General features: G+C 38.6%; 2 protein-coding genes across 3 annotated transcripts; both read right to left on the bottom strand.

Annotated features, from left to right (window-relative positions):
• Positions 1–1719: 1719 nt before the first annotated feature.
• RB195_003606 (uncharacterized protein) lies at positions 1720–9775 on the bottom strand (the record flags this gene model as incomplete). 2 transcript variants are annotated; one of them, XM_013438454.2, is made up of 7 exons in its annotated part: positions 1720–1776; positions 2283–2354; positions 4100–4192; positions 5909–5989; positions 6054–6146; positions 6405–6451; positions 9715–9775. In XM_013438454.2, 7 exons carry the CDS (start codon positions 9773–9775, stop codon positions 1720–1722), a joined length of 504 nt encoding a protein of 167 aa, XP_013293908.2. The 2 variants fall into 2 exon arrangements, with proteins under 2 accessions (XP_013293908.2, XP_064057211.1); XM_064201330.1 differs by having other exon boundaries at positions 9715–9724.
• Positions 9776–17470: 7695 nt separating this feature from the next.
• Positions 17471–19919, bottom strand: RB195_003605 (uncharacterized protein; the record flags this gene model as incomplete). The annotated part of the gene is made up of 6 exons (XM_064201329.1): positions 17471–17539; positions 17590–17661; positions 18921–19004; positions 19113–19193; positions 19253–19345; positions 19791–19919. 6 exons carry the CDS (start codon positions 19917–19919, stop codon positions 17471–17473), a joined length of 528 nt encoding a protein of 175 aa, XP_064057210.1.

Raw genomic sequence — 19919 nt, 5'->3', positions numbered from 1 at the left:
AAGTGACGAGGTTGCGCGCGATTGCCCATTTATACTTTAAACCCTCTAATTGTATTTGTTTATTAAGGGTAAGAACTGGTCAACTACCTCGTGCACAGTGAAGGGAACGAAGGGACAATGTGTTCCTCTATCTCTGTTTCCATGTGGGGATGAAACATTCCAACCTTAACATACTGTCGTCATCTACTGACGAACATTGTCAAGTAGTTGAATTGCGTTGCGACTGCAGGCGATAATTGTGATACAACGATCAGCAGAACAATACTCTAAATACTGCCCACGGTTTTTTTTTGTTGATATTTTTGTGTGCTGAATCAAGAATTTCGATCTACAGCAACATGGATCGACGTGTTGACATTGTCCTCCTAACAAAGGCTACTTCAAGAAGATAATATAATACCGTTTGCATTACTTATATATAAACCGATACATAAACACCAAAAATTCTCTATCCGATCATCTCAATTTTCTGTTCATTCCTTTTCGCATTATAATTTTTTCCGTCAATGATACCTCTTAGTTGATTCCCGTCAATGATACCTCTTAGTTGTCTTTTGCATTTCTCCTGTTTTTGTACTGGCTCTCCTATAGTTACCTTTTTCAGCTTACTGCGAGGCCACTCTTTTCCTTCTTCCGACACATGAAGTCTATTCCGGTCACTGAAGCTCTTTCGCTAACGAGGATACTGATATCCTTTGGTCATATCTCTCTTTAATTTCATGCGTCATACTAACTCCTCTCTCAATTACTTTGGAATAACCTTCTTTGCTAAGTACCGCATCTTTTGGAGGTTTGCTCTTGGCTGTCGCTTGTCTAGATTGTGGTGGTCAGTCGTTTGAGGATCACAAAAGTTGGTGAACCCTCCTGCTTAAGGTCTCCTGTCAGACTCGCTTTTACCTCAACGTGCTCCCTTGCTTGGGCGAATTTGGCTTTCCGAACGTTGATGTTTCGGCAACGTGACCAGTGATAAGCGCTCTGGAGGAGGTAGTAGATGTCACAAGAGGATTCTTCACCTTCTGGAGTAGGAGAACGACATGTTGACATTAGCACTTGTTATCTACCGCAGGAAGAGACAGCACCAATCTTCTTTGGCAATAAATTGGGTTCCGGTTTCAGTAGAGTTTGTAGTTTCTTTTTACTCCTAAGAATCTCTGACTCAGACAAAGGATGTTCCATTTGTTTTTTTTTGTTTTCTTTATCTTCTTTTCTGGTGCACGATTGGTGTATGTGAATAAATAAATAAATAATTGTAATTGATTGAGGAGAATTATTACAGGGCATCCAAAATAGGCAATTCAGGTCCAGGTTTTCTCTTGCTAACAACAATGCATGTTCATAAACTATAAGGAACAATTGTGGAGCAATTGTTGAGTGTATTTAATATCTTAATTATCAAAAGTGCTATAGTAATAATAATTATCCATTAATATCTTGAGTGCAGAAAACAGCTCTGAGACTTTTTGAAGGGCAGAAAGGACAAAAGAAGAGCGCCGACTCGATACATCGTCGCGCTCGTGTTCTTTTATCTTTCTTTCTCTTTTCACCTCACCTTCTACTTCGACTATAAACAGGGGAAATCTAGAGTTGATTGTTGAGCACAGTGCAGTGATGCAATTAACAGTTTAAAAAAGGGTTTATGCGCAATGTTCTTGAAATGAGAAACATTCTTAAGGTTTCCTTGTATTGGAACATCATGGCACCACAAACGAACACTTCCTGCTATTTCGCTGTCTTTAAGAACGGAGTGCTGTCCAGCCCCAACTCGTCGATTTTTTTCTGGAAGTAAAAAAAAAACTGTGCTAAGCATACTAGTATCTACAGTCGCCACCAGATGAATTCTGCCCGCCTAACACATTGCATTATCGGGAGACGGCAAGCATTGTCTGCTTATTTCTCTGTACTTGCCAATGAGTAGCAAGATAATCGATACGGCAATGCCTACAATAAGCTCCCTGAGCTTCTTTTTTGTTTCCTAAAACACCCGTTCTTTTCCTTTCTTTCTTGTAATTCTGAATGACTGGAATGACTTCGAAATGGTACTCTTGGCAAAATTCTTTTGCGAAAGCATTGGTGCCTTCGCTTCATCGATAATGATGCCACCGATCGACTCGTACAGTAGGTAGGGCAAAAGAGTTCGCCTCCACCGAGGAAGTAATGAGTAAGCCTGGCACAAAATGTCTGGTTGTGACTGTATATTTCTAGGTGTTTTCTTATTTTATAGGACTTTCTGTTCTTCAAGCCTCTTGGGAAATTTTGTCTGAGACGATAAACAAAAAACTGACCTCGAATCTGTTCAGCAGATCCAAAAGCACGTTCGCGTCTGATCCAGTGAGCTTCTCCCCAAGTTTGGACATCTTTAAAAACCTTGCTATATTCCTCTTTATTTCTACTTATTTCGTATTTCTTACTCCTGTTTTATTAATTTACTAGAGTACAGGTACGAACTTAAAGCAACTTTCGATTCTACCTGGGATATTTTTCCTATGTTGCAATAAATCGAGTTTGATGCAGAACCGACGCTTTTTCCATTAACATTCTTTATGAGAATGTAGCCGGACATTATAATAGTTCTCTTATCCTAGTATACTTTCACTTACGCTCATTAAGAACGACAGAGACATCACTATTTTACTGACAAATATGAGTCCAAGGCTGGGTCAAATTTAGGTTGAGATTTTTCCAACAGGTTTGTCATAAGGCGATAATGGGAGTAAGAGGGTGTTGTAAGGGGTCATATTCGATAGTTGTTTGTGTTTAGAATAAAACCATGTATAATTCGAATTAATGATTGACCCTATTCTTTCTACTTCTGGTAATGGAACCATGGTGCTTCTTGAACTAATCTTGAAGACGTAGGCGTTAGAAATTTCTTGCTGCTCTAATCTATGCTGAGAAACCCGCATGAGCTCACTTCGGTAGAAACAGTGCAAAATTTTATGCGGTATTTACAGCCAGTTGTCTTAATGAAGGCAAACAATCGATCAATTAATAATACATTAAAAATGACTCAATAAATGTGGTAAAGGTAATGGAATGAAAAATGAATTGTTTAAAATCTACGTAACCACCTGGAGATTTTTATCCTCTTGGACAATTACCTTACTATCACAACCATTAAACCTATCCATTACAATGTTTCCGCAATCGTTTTATATGAGAGGAATGAAATTAGCCAGAAGTGACCTCGCACTGAGTGCTAAGCGTGTTAAGTATATTAGTGCAAAGCGTTAGATAACCTCAATCTCCTTCATAGCTTAAACGTTACTCCGGTTCTCCTCCATTGCGGCCAACTCAGTGTACTGGAAATCCAATCATCTGAGAGCATTTCTCATCTAACAACAATAATAACTATGGTGCATTTTACCGCCCAAAAAAAAGTTCTGAAATCATAACGATGGGAATAAAAAAGACATGTACAACTGGATATAGGAGTAAAATTAGTGCTGATTAGGTTACATGCTTTGCTGAATAACGACGTTCATAGAGAACTTTATGACAGTACAATTTCGCAGAGACGGTTGCATACTTATGTCTATGATCCGACCTCGCCTGCGCTTTGTCCGAATGAGTTTTCGACGAATCGCAGGCGGGCGCGGCGCAACGGTTGTGCATTGCAAGAGAAGCCGTCGTAAGAAACAGCGTTTCGGGGTCGTAGGTTACGTAGAATAAAGAGAGACATGAACGGAATCACCCTCTTCCTCACAACCTCACAACCTCCCACAACCCCGTTGGGCAGCCAAAACCCGTCTCACCCCACATTCGTGAGTGATGTCCTTAAAGAAGCACAGTTTCTATATTACTCCATCTATTTTTCAAAGCATGATCGGTGCTCGCGCGGAAGACTTTTCTCAACACATAGTTAATTTGGGCAAAATAAAACAAATAAAATAAGACAAATAAAATTTCGCAAGAATTTTGGCAAGCACTGCTAGTACTGCTAGACTACGAACTTTTTAGTCCCTGTTTGGTATCAGAAAATTGCTAAAATGCCTCAGCAGTTCAAAGAACACGACTCAGAGACTCACTATTCAACGTCATTGCAGAATTTTTTGCCCGACTACTTTCAACAGACAAACAGGGAAATCTTTTATAAACTTACGGATTGAAGATCCTCTGCTTGCTCAGTTGATGTTTTGCTAAGGAAATCTGTTTCGAACATCATCTCAGCGAGTTTTTCGAAAATATTTTTGACCTAAAACAGGGATTGGTTTTAAAATACCTTTTGTACGATACGTTTGCATCTTTCCGAAACCTAACAGAAATGTTTCTACTCGTCGAGATTCGTCACTCATTTGCATATTGCTGTTACTGTCGGCCTATAACGTTCCGTTTGTTCGATCGAAATTGCAAGTGTCAACAAGGGGACATGTCCAAATCTTAAAAACTTGAGTAAACGGTAAAATTGGGTAAAACTCCTTGATATAGTTTTCCAGTTGAGTCTTTGATTCTCATGAAATTTGATTGCCGACGAAAGCCGTGGAATCAACATACTATTTGTTTCAAAATAATTTTAAATGTTTTGTCTAAAACGATATTCAAATAAAAGCCTGATCAATGGTGAAAAAATAATTCAAAGCGCTGCAAACACGCTTTGAATGTATTCCGGTTCAGGTCAAATGTGAAATTTCTGGAAAATAATCAGCTACATTCCATATGTATTTATATTTAGTTGTTTGATTACATATGTATTGTAAGAGTTAGTTAGTAAGATTGTAAGAGCTATTTTTCTTTCATTAAGGGGAACTGCTCTCCTTACCCAAATCAATTTCTCTCATCAAAAAAACTTCCCATCTAAACCACCGTTGTGCATCGTCATTAAAGGCATCACTCCACGGATCTGAGGTAGTACGGATTTCAGGTGGAGTAGTCTTATACGGGATAGTAGATTATGGAAGGGGGTTGATTCCGTCCATTTCTTCCTAATTGCCGTAAAAAAACCGCTCGAAAGATACGGCTTCGAGCGTTCCGGCGCGCTATTTTCTACAACGAGTTCGATTGGAGCGCGCCAGCCTTGTGCACGCGCCGCATCTTCTGGGCTGTTTTTTACGGCAATTAGGAAGAAATGGACGGAATCACCCTCCTCTCCATGATCTGCTATCCCTTACAAGAATATTCCACCTGAAATCTGCACCACCTCAGATTCGTGGGATGATACCTTTAAAAGACACCAAAAGCCATAGCTGTGCAATTGTTATGATTGACATTCTGATAACAGCCTTCAGCACAACTAATCGTGTCAGTTTTGGTGACTGTTCTACCCTTATTCTCCAGTATTTTTTTTCTGAAGCGATGGAAAAAGAAAACTGTGACGGTGCAAGTTTTTCAAACGTCTGAAGAACTAAGAAGGTGTTCTTAAAAAAAAAAAACGTAAAAAGCCTAATTCTATCAATTTGTTACCGTTGTGTTTCTCCGTTCCTCTCCAAGCATGAAAAACCTCTGGAAGAAACGAAGGGAGACGTGAATCACAATCACCGAAGAAAGGAAAGTTACGTTCAATGAGGTTTTATCACATGCGGTGGTTGCAAAAATTTGAGTCACTCCAGGTGTTTCTGTGGAATTCACAGACGACACTATCTTTTGAAATTTTAGAGGTTATCGAAATGAATTTCTGCTGTACAGAAGAGTACGAGTTCATGCCGACAGAATCGGCAAAGTGTGAAAAGAATGGGAAAAAGCAAGATTGTTGAACTTAAATTCTCTTACCCTATATATAGTAGAACAAACCCGAAGGTTTATACTGCTACATTCACACGCTGCAGGAAAGTGTTAGGGGTGAGGCAGTAAAAAAAAATGAAAACATAACACTTTCTTCATATTCTGAGATGAACTAGGCGACACGGACGGCTACATCATTCGTGCCTGATTTCAACGAATTCGCAAAAACTTAATAGAAAAAAATTGCTCTTACCGACTCAGTAGTGTTCTGCTTTTCTACCGAAAACCATTGGAAGAGGTCAATAGTTTTCGATATATCTTCCATATCGTTATCCTATAGAGAAGTTTACCTCCATGTATATTCATTTATGTAGGTTGAGAAATAATGGTATTCCAACCTTTTCCGCTGATGTTTGATTACTTGGCATTGCCCTTATCATTTCCATCTTCTGCTGTTTCGTCAACGTATTGTTTCGAATCACGTTTATTATCTGAAAGTTCGTCTCATCTTCAGAGAAAAAAAAAACATGCAGAGAATCCTTTGCTTTTTTTTGTTTTCTTACTTGAAAAACTTATCGATACAATTTGCGTAAAAACAGTAACAAAGAGTAATGAAGGTAGAAAACATTTCTCGTGATTTTTTTTTCTCAACGCTGATAACGTAAGAAATTTTCCTCTATTCTCTTTTGCGCCTTGCATTAGCTTTTTACTCTTCACTATTTGTATCTGCAAAAAAAGTTCGGACTTACTTGTTTGAACCAATGCAGCTCTTCTTTTGTTGCTGTGAGGGGAGGTTCTGAATAAGTATATAAAAACCTGATTAATTCAAACTTAATTTTTACGCCCATCATTTTAAGAGTGAATTACGTAAAGAATTTTCGGAGAGAATTCACTTTTTTACATTCGAGTTTCGTACAAAACATACGTACTTTGCTCTGGACAAGTCAAATATAAACCGAGCATTCAAATGCAAATTGAAATAATTCCCGATCGACGCTGTTCATAATAGAGTAGCAAAACTCACGTGATATTTTTATTAGTTCCAGTTACGCTCTCTGCGGACATGCTAAATGCGCTTATTAATGGCCATCGATATAAAGATCTAATAAAAGGTAAAATGTAGAAAAATATAGAACTGGAAATGTAGAGGATCGTTTGAACAAGTCATTTTTAGCCCACTTTTTTAAAGAACATTTTTCAAATGCAACCATAGATTCAGTCTCTTTCATGAAACTAGCATTTTATTGCTTGAGAGCCACTCGTATTACAAGCATTACATTGACCGGTTATAGCAAATTTTGTATGAAAACATCTCGAGAGATCACAAGACGCAGTTAACTTTAGTTAAATTCTCAAGGACTTAAGACGTTATTCGAAAAGAAGAAAAACAATCTATCTAGGCAAACACACACTTTCGACCTCGAAGGATAGAAAGGTGAAGGAGAATAGACGTCGACGTTGCAAAGAAATGAAAAGAAATTGCCCATTTTTTTATTTTTATTTTTAAAAAAATGTTAGAGAAATAAGGTGAAATTATGATATTTCTTATATTTATTATTTTATTATTATTATTATTATTATTACTATTAAAACGAACTTCCACGTATTTTCCGCTGATAATGGCACTTTGTACTACTCAGATTAGTTATCCGTGCCAAATTTGGCGTCTGTACATATTTGACGCTGCGTATCCCTAGTTGGCCTCGATCCAAACAGTTTAGCATAAAACTGACGTATTGGTACAACGACTTTACGATCTATGCTTCCAACGGTCGAAAAAGGAGAGGAATTGTTTCGTTCAGAGACAAAATGTACTTGAAGCATCTGGCTGACTATCCTTCTAAGAAGCAGCTAATCAAAAAACTTGATTCAAATCGAGAGAAGTTATCAATGAAAATCGACTGATTTTGATAATGACATGAAGCCATAGTATGAGAAAATGATACCTTCTCTTGAATGTTCAAATACGATCATTTCAATAACTATTAGTGACAGCTTTAGAGTTAGTGTGATGACTTACTTGACTTAATCGGCGGGCTGATATTATCGCCTGACACGCATCATCGCCGACGTGTGTCATCCTTAAAGAGTATTCTTCTAAGAAATATACTCTTTAAGTTCCACATCACCTCAGGAATCTGGGGTGGTGTGGGTTTCAGGTGGGTTATGCCTATACGGGGTCGTAAATTTTGGGGAGGAGGATGACTCCGTCCACCTCTTCATAATTGCCGTGAAAATAACCCCGGGAGGTGCGGATGACGGCTGCGTTCCAGTAGAACTTATTGTAGAGAATAGCGCGGCGGAGCGCTCGAAACCGCAACTTCCGACCGTTTTCTAGGGCAATTAATAAGAAATGAATGGAATCACCCTCCTCCCCATAATCTACGACCCCGTATAGGCATAACCCATCTGAAACCCATCCCACTCCAAATTCGTGGGGTGATGCCTTTAAGCATAACTCTGCCCAACTTTCTCTGCGAGAGCTTTCCGGCAAGGCGGTCACTTCCAGCTTGGATCCGACAAACTCCTCAAAACTCGTTGAACAAGGCGATCTGCTGTTTGCTACATGACCAGAGAAGCGAAGACGATTTTTTTCTGCGGCCACTTTCAATGGCGGTGCAAGATGTTGATATCTTCCACGTGTCATCTACCGGTACAGCGCATCGATTTCCGCGTAAACATCTTCACTGTGGTACACCCTTGAGTAGAGCTAAAAGTAGCCAATCAGCTATCTAAACAGCTTACGTTGCAAAAAATTAATCTTCTCCATCAATGTAGGGGGTGCTGCTCAAGTCATCGATACATCATGATGAGGTGAATTCCAGACAGGTATATTCGCAGCTTGACTTCGTTGGCGATGGGGATCGACCAGAGCCATTTCGTTATGGATTTGAGTGTAGCTCTAACCTATCTCTGCTGAATATCTTTCTCGTAACAGCCGTTTGTCTTCAGCATACACCCCAGGTAACAGAACTCATCGTGAGTTAGTAAGGGGAAATTTATTATTGGCTGCGCGTTATTAAATGCACAGGCACGTAGTGCAGAAAAGTGAAAGAATACCGGCGCTCATGATACGGCATTACACTTTCACTTGAGTTTTTGTCTGCTCAGATTTAGAAGGTTGTGAGTATCTCATTAATCTTCTTTGAAATTGAAAAATTGATATTGGAAGCAGATCTGGTTCGTTTTTTGACCGGGTGCCTGTCCGAGACAAACCGAACGTTATTCATCTCACATGCCCCGCAGCTTATCTTCATTTCATTTATTGTCCTTTCTCTTAAATACCCACTCACTGAAGGGTCGTAATGCAAAATATTACAACGCAATAACTAAACTAATTTAAATGGTTTACGCAGTTCTCTTAGCCGAGACACGGCGAGAAGTGAGCATATGAAAGCGACAAAAGACGATTCCTAATGGAACTCAGGTGGCAAACAGGTGGTGAACAAAAAGCTTAATACAACCCATTAAATCATTACGAACCACACATTACGACATTTCTTAAAAGTTATTCGCGCAGAAAACACTATCGAAGACAGAGGATTCATTTATTACGTAGGATCTTTACCTGGAAGAGAAGGATGTGGAGTTGCGTAACAACGTTAGATTATGACCTGTTCACCGGAGCTGACACTGTATGAGATTTTTGCAGCAGTGCTGACAAATGGCTGTGAAAACGAACACAAGCGGAAATACTGTTCTTTGAAATGTGATTGATAACAAAAATAGTTCCTTAATATATAGGCTTAATTCTTAGCGAGTCAATTCGGACGAACAAACAAACCAAAGGATCATTCTTTACGAATCTTTTCTCATTTTTGTCTCGAATTCCACATCTCTGCTTAAACTTACTCCTTAACATGGAGTTTTAGACAACAGGGCAATCTTTGATTTCAGGCAAAAGAAGAACGTGGTCATATACCGACCATTTCTCCTTGGGAAATCATTGGGAAATTCCCATGCGGATAGCCAGGTGACATGAATGTACATGGGATACGATAGCTAGTTAAACGATGAAGATTTCATCAGAGACGCTAAAATTATAAAATCCCAACTCACCCGTCGGCATTGCTTGTATCCCAACATGACCGATCAGTAACAGTATGAAGAAAAACCACATTTTCTGCTAGAACTAAATTCAATTAAAATACATTCATTTAAGGAGGAAGGTAAGTTTTGAAAATTTGGATTCAAAATTGAAGAGAAACAATCGCATGAAGCGACCACATTTTCTTCTAGAACAAAATTCAAACATTTTTTTCCAATCGGGAAAGGTAATTTTCGGAAATGTGAATTAAGAATTGAAGAGGAACAATTTGAATCAAGTTTATGATTTCTGAAATCAAAGCGGACATAGAATACTTAGCCGAGACTGAAAGTATTGTAGCGTCTCAGAGCCGAACACCCGCAGATATACCAAAGAAACGTGAACAGTTGGTCGAATTTATTAGATGTGCTGTGTGTCCGGTATCGAATCGCTATTTGATTGACGTTTTGTGAGAGACCGTCCGAGGTGTAAATCAAGAAAAAATAAGACATATGGTGTGACTCAAATATAAAGCGGAAACTCTTAGAAAATAAAACTAAACTGAAAATAAATAGTTTCTGACAATAAATAGCACAAATCAAGCAGTAATTTACTGTAGAAGAAATAGTTGTGAAATTAACAATGTATAACTATGTATAATCTATAGAAAATTAACAAGTCGTCAACTAAATGGGAATGGAGGCGTGTTTCTGCCAAAACTATCCATTTTTCCAGGCAAGAAGAGAAAGAAAAATAATTTTACTTTCTTTTATTTCAAAAGCAGCGTATCATCATAAGATTTTTTCTTCACTGTTAGAACCTGTCCACAATTACATATAGAGATAGTTGTAGTTCATGAATGTGACGAAAATTACGCGGAATTCTCCCAAGGAATCCAGAAAAGACTCATGCATGGTATCCGTGCAGGTTTTCGTCTCCTCAATTATGCAAATTATTGCGCAATAAAATTCGAGCACCTTTGATCATCCGCACTCCAGCTGAAACAACTCGAATAGGCAACAGAAGCTCCCGCAACCACACTACACTATCGCGAATCCATTTCGGATCCCCATCGTCCCATCTACGTATTAAGCGGCATCGTTGGAAAGATCGCTCAAGACTGTTTCTCACGTATTCTTCTGGATTACTTCTGGGAATTGAGCGCGATAGCTCTCATACCCGTGAACTTCACCTTCACCTGGGGTCTGCTCGTGCTGAAACAACATCAACAATTTCATGATTTCCCCATTACGTTTTTAAATGGAGACCGTAATATCGCTTATTTTAGAAACACGAAGTACCCGTGAGCGTGCTTCAATCCTACGCACCTGCCTTGGAACATTAATCGCAAAGCCTAACAACTAAAATATTAGGATTTTGATTTACTAAGAGTAGAATTGGCGCAGATGTGGTTCAGTCGGTTAGAAGTCCGTTGCAGATACACATTCGAGGGTTCGAAACCCCCCTCGTACAAACCAAGTCCTTCATCTCTCCGGAGTCGATAAATTGGTACCAGACTTGTTTGGGAGGATAAAAACACTGTCATGATTATCAGCTGCCTCCCGCAAGTCATTGTATGGGCCAAAACGTGTTCCAAAACCTCGGCGATTACGAATTCCAGTAAAATGCGTTGGCGCATCCCGAGTGGACTGATACGCCAGTGACTTTATCCTTAGTGTAGGATTTTGAATTATTACGTGAAAAATTTTTAAATCACCCAATGATGTGGTCAGGCGGTAGGGGTATGACCTAGAGTGAAATGGCTCGCTTTTTGTAACTGTGCGAAGGAACAGTTTGCAAATCCGGAAGATTTTCCTATGTCAGGTCACCAGTCTACTCAGAGTAATAATGAAAATTTTTGGGTAAAAGCACACCTATTCTTCTACAATTATATATTACACACAGAAAGAAGGAAAAATCCGCATAAAGTCGTAAGAAATATGCCAAGTTCTTTATCATTTACTTCTGCATTCAATCGATATTCATCGTTTGTCCATTTAATGAGTTACTTGATCATAAGTCAAATGAAACACAACACAATAAATATCAATACCAATCTTGGCCACAGCTCAAGCAAATCAACAAAGAACGATTTTGTCTTCTTTATAAATTAATCACCTAATTAAGAATTAATTTTCTTCACTTTCTTTGAGCCTTCAATTTTTCTAAACCCCTTAGCTCACGAGTTCTGTATCCCTCTCAAATATTCGAATAGTTGTCTTCTTTTAGTGACAGATATTTCGAATCCACATTGCACTCGACGTTTCAAAAATCTCAACACTCAAACAAGAATTCAGTTTTTGTTCGATTTATGTTTTTGAATGGGATGAATGGGATACTTGTCATGGTGTATCGGAAGGTGTAGCTTCAATTCTGCTATCTATTTGTTCTTTTTTAGTAATGAACTTCTTAGTAATACATGTCGAGGAGAATTAAGATAATTTAATACTTATTACATTCATAATTAGATCAATTAACTACGACTACTAGATATTTAACGGTTTATATAACTTAGACTTATATGATACGGTTGCGTCCCTATTTGATCTATTAAAAAAAACATTAATACTAAAATGGCTGGAATGGAATGCCGTAGAAGAAAGAAAAGGCGAGAAAAAAAAAACATAAGAGGTAGGAATTTCGTGAGCCTATACAGCTGCTCTCTTCAACTAAATTAGACTAGACCTCATTTGCTGTGCAGATCTCAACACTTTCACAGGCATCGGCTAACGTGAATCATCCCTGCCAGCTTATAAAACATACACGTGCGGCACCACCATCGGTTACATGCACGAGACGGTGATAAATTATACAGCAACTGTTGTTTGACATTTGCAATTGGTAGATCCACAGATTCTTTTCTCATCATCATCACAGTTCGGATATGAAAGTGTAAGAGAATGGTTGAGGATCATATGACTTGTTGTACTGCTGACTCTCATTCCTCAGTCATAACCACGCACCGATAAACACAGCAATAAACGTTGAGGGAGGCAGTAACTGTAGGCGTGTTCCTACCAGAATCTAGGTGATCATAAAGGATAAAGGATAAAGTGCCTAGCGTTAATCAATCCGCTTGGGATCCGCCACCACGTTCACATCAATTCAGAATCGTTTGAGGCTAACCAACGCATAACTAGCCTCTATAATGACTTGTGAGGGCTAGTCGATGTATTAAGTCAGTATTTTTAACCTCCCAGACAAGTCTGATACCAATTTATTGACTTCGAAGGGATGAAAGGCTTGGTTTGCACTAGAGTGGATTCGAACTTCCGATCGATTCGATTCCAGCCACAGCGGAGAACATAGGGAATCTTTTTCCAACTAATATTGGAGCTGCTTTAACTATATGTAATTAGATTGCGAAATAAACACCTCGCCCCATTCCTGAGCCAGAAGAACCGAACAATCTGAGAATGCTACAGAATCAAAGAGATCAATGAAGGGAAAACTTCAAGAATTGCTTCCACTTCTTTGCAACGCATCAGTTTTCGCTTGCTCTGACTTACACTTCAGGGCCTTGGATATGAGAAGGGACATGCGGTCATCATTAGCAAAAGTTCAGTGGAAAGAACGATGCAGCGCTATTCGTCTTCGCACAAATAAGACAAATTATCTGGAGTTTCGTCTTGCAAAAAGGGTTGAAGATGAAGAGCGCTGCGTTTATGTAAGTGAAATTTCGGTAAAGTAGTCTTTTTTATCGACAACAGTTGAACACGAAAAGTAATCAAATTCTTTAAAGGAGATATAGATCAATCAAACAGTGGGAAAACCTGGAGCCGAAGGAGACTATCGAGAAGTGTGGAGCCAAAGGCAAAGTGATTGAACTGAATGAAGTACATAGACAGTAAGGATTGTCCGGACATTGCATTCACTGCGAATGCGGGAATTCTGCGAGGAAAACAAGTGTTCCTAGCAAATATTTCCAGAGTAGAACCACCGATCCGAAGGTCGAGTTGCTCAAATAAGAATTCCCGAACTAATAATTTGTTATTTTCTCCTCTATTTCCCAAAGGCAAAACTATTCGAAAAAGTTCTTCCAATGACACTCATAAGCATAACCATCGCCTACTCGAACAATTCGAAGGTGAACGGAAACACAGGCTGTTTAAGTAATTTTCTGTTACTGTTTTTATGTCCTATTTGTGAAAAAGTTAATTCGCAATCATACGTCGTAGCAAACTAAATCGTGTTCGTATTTAAGAATGATAAAAAGAAACTAGCCTAGGATTGGTACGGTTACGGATTTTCTTAGCGTGTCCTTTCATTTCTATTTTCTCTGCTCCTAATGTTTTATTTGCTGTCGCTATACCGTATAAAAAAGAATTCGGAAAACAATTCCAAAGTCTACTAAGACATCTAAGGGATTCTAGCTCTATAGTCATGGTCCTGTTGAGAGAAACAGAAACATTTTCCTTCTCCATAATTGGTATTACGATGACACTAAGGGAAATTTCTTACCGCGGAACTGAGTTGAACAGAATTTCTCACATCCCCTGCAGCCACCGTATGCGATAAAAATGCGAATAGTCTGACTCTGTTAAATATTTCATATGGTACTAGTGCAGTATTTCTAGCAGAGATCAGCGGAAGAATGCTTAGAAAATCGAGGCGGCAAAACTTTGAAAACTCAGAAAAAAAATAAACATATCAAAATTATCTGGAGTTCTGAACCTGAAGTGCACATCTAGATACCATCCTTCGGGAGAAAACTTTTTTTTTTTAAATGGTAAGTGCTGATGCGCATCTCACATATGTATTTGATCCTGACTGGGAGTACAAGAGATGCGCATTCCACAAAACTAAGAAAAATAATACATTACATTAACATTAAAGTCATATAGAAACTTCAGGAAACTCATCATCTTTCAGGTCGTTTTCACCGAAACCGTATGCAATCCGCCTGATTCGACCAGTCTATTACAATTACAATCTGATGCAAAGTCACTCTCATTTACTGAAATCATCAGTAAAAACTTCTAATTTGATTGAAACGTAGCCTGTTCGTTAATAAAGAAAGTTCAATCTTTTCTACAACTCAAGCATCATCAATAAAAAGAAGCTACGCATTCAACATGCCAAGATTCAAGGAGAGTCGAAATTGGGCACAGCAGTAGAAAGATATGCAACCATTAAAAACAGCCAAAGAAAGATTAGACTGCTGTCAGAGTAACTTCTTTCTTTCTTCGTCAATTTGTTTCCATTCCTTTCAACGAAAAAGTTCAACTATTTACGATGAAATATGCGTCGTTAACATCGATCCTCTTATCGGAGACCTATACGGTGATTAAAGCCATCATCCCACGAATCTGGTGTGGTACGGGTTTCAGGTGGGTTATGCCTATATGGGGTCGTAGATTGTGGGGAAGAAGGTGATTCCGTCCATTTCTTCCTAATTGCCGTAAAAAAGCTCGGAAGATGCGGCGCGTGCACAAGGCTGGCGCGTTTCAATAGAACTCGTAGTAGAAAATAACGCATCGGAACGCTCAAAGCCGCATCATCCGGGCCGTTTTTTACAGCAACTAGGATGAAATCCCAGCAAGTACTGGTGCTTCAGACCAACTAGTGAAAGAACTGGTGGTTTCAACTTACATTACGCTAGAATACAGCATAGAAAATTTGACCTAATGTTTAATAACTTCTTCTATAGAACTGCTGAATGTTGGATCTCTTACCGCGTGATATTGTTAAAGCCGAACATAATAGGATATTCAAGGCGAAATTGAAGAAAACTGACATACGCCGGTGTTTGAATATTGATGTCTAACCGCATGCCTCTGATTCTAGCAACTCTCTGATATCTGATGCTTTTTGCACAAGGCATGGAACTGGATCACGGATTCCCGTCAATGATACCTCTTATTTATCTTTTACATTTTTTCATTTCTTGCACTGCTTCTCCTATAGTTATCTTTTCCAGCTTACTGTGAGGCCACTCTTTCCCTTCTTCCGACATATGAAGTCTATTCCGGTCACTGAAGCTCATTCGCCGACGAGGATACTGATATCTTCTGGTTAAATCTCTCTTTAATTTGTTCCCTCATATTATCTCCTCCCTCAGTTACTTCTGAATAACCTCCTCTTGCTAAGTCTCTGCATCTTTTGGTAGGTTTGGTCTTGACTGCCGCTTGTCTACATTGTGGTGGTCAGTCGTTTGAGGATCACGAAAGTTGGTGAACCCTCTTGCCTAAGGTCCCCTGTCGGATTTGCTTCTAGTTCAAACGTGCTCCTTATGCCTTGGGTTAATTCGGCTGTCCAAACCCTGATGTTTCGATAACTAGACCAATGGTAAGCGCTCTGGATGGAAAAGTAGATGTGATAAGAGGATTCTTCACCTTCTGGAGTAGGAGAACGACATGCTTGACATGCTGGACTTGTAATCCGCCGCAAAAAAAGACAGCGCCAGTCTTCTATGACAATAAATTGGGTTCCGGCTTTAGTGAAGTTTGTAATTTTTTTTGGTTCGTAAGATTCTCTGACTAAGACAAAGTGTGTTCCACTTTTTTTTCTTTTCTGGTGCACCACTGGTGTACGTGAATAAATAAATAAATAAATAAATAAATAAATAAATAAATAAATAAATAAATAGATAAATGAGCTCAGCGATCTCACCCATTTCTGCAATCTACGATCCCGTATAGTCTTTGACCATCGGGAATCCACATCACGTCAGATTCGTGGGGTGATGCCTTTAAGGTATTATGAATTTCCTGTCTAGAGTAGAATCGCTAATTCTTCGACAGAAGACGAAAAAGACGATGATTCGCGTTTTTTCGTCTTTTTTCATAACTCGCCTCAATCTGACCTTACAATAAGATCTGTACATCAATAGATTCGTTAGCGCGAGTTCTACCGAATGAATGTGATTAGAACTTTCAAGACCTATCAGGGAAACAGTTTTTGAAAAAGTTACTTGCGGGTGCACATTACCAAGGCTGAGTCCGAGATAATTTCGCCCCAAAGATATATGATCTTTGACGTGAACAAGTTTTTCAAAAAGTGAAATGATAAGTTACATATTCATAATCTACATACTAATGCGAACAATTTGATATCTCTTGCAGCTATAATCCATGACAATGAAGATTTTGTAAATTTGACTAAAGTGTCATGTTTGAACTCCAGGAACGACCGACATTACCAGCTTAGAAATTGTTTTGTTACAAAATCTGAAAGAAAACTATTTGTTATAGGATGACCTTGTTTCTAAATATTTCAGCTCCCCAGGAGTTTCTGTTCTTTGCAGCTAAATTTACAACTTCTATATTTTGTATTTCTTACTCTGATTTTTGGCAGTTCGTAAATCGCTAACAAATTAGGTTTGCCACCTTTTCGCATAATACAATAGAAAGCATTCTTTGTCCTATAATCTGTTCCGATTTTCTTCTATAATATGTCTCAGCTGCGGCCAGTTTTGAACCTGCAAAGATATAGAATTTTCATGTGTTTTTACACAAAGCTTGTTTTTTGCGATTTATTGGAATTTTCTTATAATATCAAATGGATATGTGTTTTCATGAGAAACAGATCTATTGAATGGTGTCAATTTCAAAGAATTCTGTATCTTTCCAATTTTCGTCACAAACTACTTCGGCGTTCAAGTCTTTAAATCATATATATTACAGGCACTCTTGTATTTCATTGATTTATTTCTTGTATCAATTCTTCTTTTCCACATGAAAAAAAGCCACAAATCAGTTAAGTCAACAGAATAATAATATTTTGCTTATGATTAAAAGGCCTGTATAATACTCAACATCACTACTTTTTTTTATACATTTTCCATTTTTAACGTCGACGTCTTCTCTTCTTTTCCAGCGACATAGCTTCACTAATGCCCATCTCCTTCGCTTTCTCCTAAAATTATTGCCGTCTCTCTGCTTTGTTCATTGGAAACGCTAACCAACCTTGCTCATTTCGTCCAACTTTTCAAGTTCTATCAACTCACTATCGTTGAGTGGTCTGAGTATTGTTTCGACCTTAATTCAGCAAACTTTAATTGAACGGAAAATCTTGTTTTCTCAGAACGAAATCGAGCCCATCAACGGTTCCAACCAGCTTGCTTCGGATGAAGCTTTTCCATTAAACTGTCACGTTGGATAATCTGGTATAAAAAGTTCTCTAATGGAAAAACTGTATAGCACACTCATTTATTCTACACTTTATATTAGGTGAAGTTAACAGTTATGAGCGCTTCTGCTAGATATCTTTAGTGAGCCATATCTGATGGAGCAAACTTCTCATCGGGTCATACTACACGTCGACTTCAAGGCGACATTACGCTTCAAATAAAGTTCTTTATCAACTCTGTGTTTGGTGGAGCGAGAGCGTTCCAAAGTAGAAGTGGAGAAAAGAGAAAATTAGATACATTCCTTAGTACCACCACGACTAAGTTGAAAAGGCCAAGCAAGCAGCCAAAAAAATTGTGCTGTTTATGGACCTAGTGCAGTGTCGAAAGCGATAGCAACGCACTGGTTTCAACCATTCCGTCTAGGTAATATGAAGGTCGAAGATGAGGCACGCGCTCTGGAAGCCCGTCGAAAATGTCGATAAAATCCAGGAAATCGTCATGTCGGACCACCATATGAGCACATATTCTGTTTCCCAGAAACTGAATATTAGCCAGAAAACTGTTTGGAACCATGTGCCCAAGGCTGCTCTCAAGAAGCCCGATGTATGCTGAAGATAACGCTAGGCTGCACACATAACGACGCGTCAGAAGCTCCAAGAGCTTGATTGGGTGTTCCACTGCACCGGCCGCATAGTCCAGACCTGGCATCAAGCGACTATAACCTTTTAAAGCATTTGCAAGATTTTCTTGATGGCGCAAAACTAGCGTCAAGAAAGAGTTGTGAAAATGAGTTGGTCAATTTTTTGCCAATTAAGACGAGAACCTCTTCAATTGCGGAATTATGAAATTGCAATAAAATGGACAAAGTTATCGAAAAAGGTGGCGTATATTTGGTCTAAATCATCTAGTCCTAACTATGTTAATTTCATCGTCGAAACGAAGCAAAAAAAAAACGCTCAGAACTTTATATAATACTTCACCTAATATTCATTGATTCTACTCTGTTTTTCTTATTAGGGAACTTTTTATACCAGATACCCAATACCCAATAGGAACAGCTATGGAATGATTTTAGCGGGTCAAAAGAGCCACAGCTAATTCTGTCGAGTTGATCATCCACATACACTAGACCTACATCTAGATAGGCCAGCAATGCATCCGACCCACCTGAGCTACCCGTTCTTTTGGTGTCTCCTTCAAAAAGCTGCTGTCACTGAGCAAATTGTAGATTTTGTTAAAGACATCTTTCACCTGCAAGAAACAAATGGTTCTATGGTTTCAAATGCATCGAAGAAGCCGCTTATACTTATAATTCTTTCCCTGGCTACTCCGGTAAGAAGTCCAGGAGATCAGAATCACCTTTGGATCAACATCCTTCACTTTTTCCTGTAGCCATTCATTGAGTTCAATAGCCAACTCAGCTTCCTCAAGAACTTCATTCTGCAATAGTGATTCGATGGGAATGTCTAGTTCTGCCGGAGATAATGTTCAGTTTTCACCTTTTCATCTGTAGTTTCATTAACCAGCAGTGCACTTATCTTGCTCAGTTTCTGCTCCCTTGTTGTTGCATTGTCGCGTATAATATTTATAAACTTAAATATAAATTGAAGAAATCTTTTGTGGGAAAAGTAATTCTGATCTTAATAATTGATAATTTTGATCACGGTAACAGTTTATGATGTGATAATCTCTTAAAGTCGAAGTACACCACTAATTTTCCTAAAACAAAGCATGAACAGTTTTGCGAAGAAGATCCAGAAAATCTTTTCCTATTGAAAGCTATTGTTATCTATACAAAACTGTTCCTTAAATGAGTACGACATTTTTGAGAATTCAAAACTTTAGTAGTTTAGCATTAAATAAGGGAAAAATCCCTCATTTTAACAATTAATGTAACTATGAATTTCAGTAATTAAGAAAAATGCCACACCCAATAAAGTAACAATTATGTAGAGATGTCGTAAGCTTCGAAAGGACGAAAAGATGATGTGGATCTTAGCTGCAAAACGTTTCTCCTTTCCTTAGCAAATAACTCACAGTGGACCACTCTTGCATATCTTCATCAGACAACTCTTCCGTTGGGAAAGTTAGGTTCAGTCGAGTGCTGATCTCCAATTGACATGCAGCAAACCCGACAAGTACGAAGGAGAGAAAAATGGTTAGCAT

Source organism: Necator americanus, chromosome IV (genome assembly GCF_031761385.1).
Source record: "Necator americanus strain Aroian chromosome IV, whole genome shotgun sequence".
Lineage (NCBI taxonomy): Eukaryota > Metazoa > Nematoda > Chromadorea > Rhabditida > Ancylostomatidae > Necator > Necator americanus.
The sequence above is the reverse complement of the archived record's forward strand: the minus strand, read 5'-3'. Positions and strand labels throughout refer to the sequence as shown.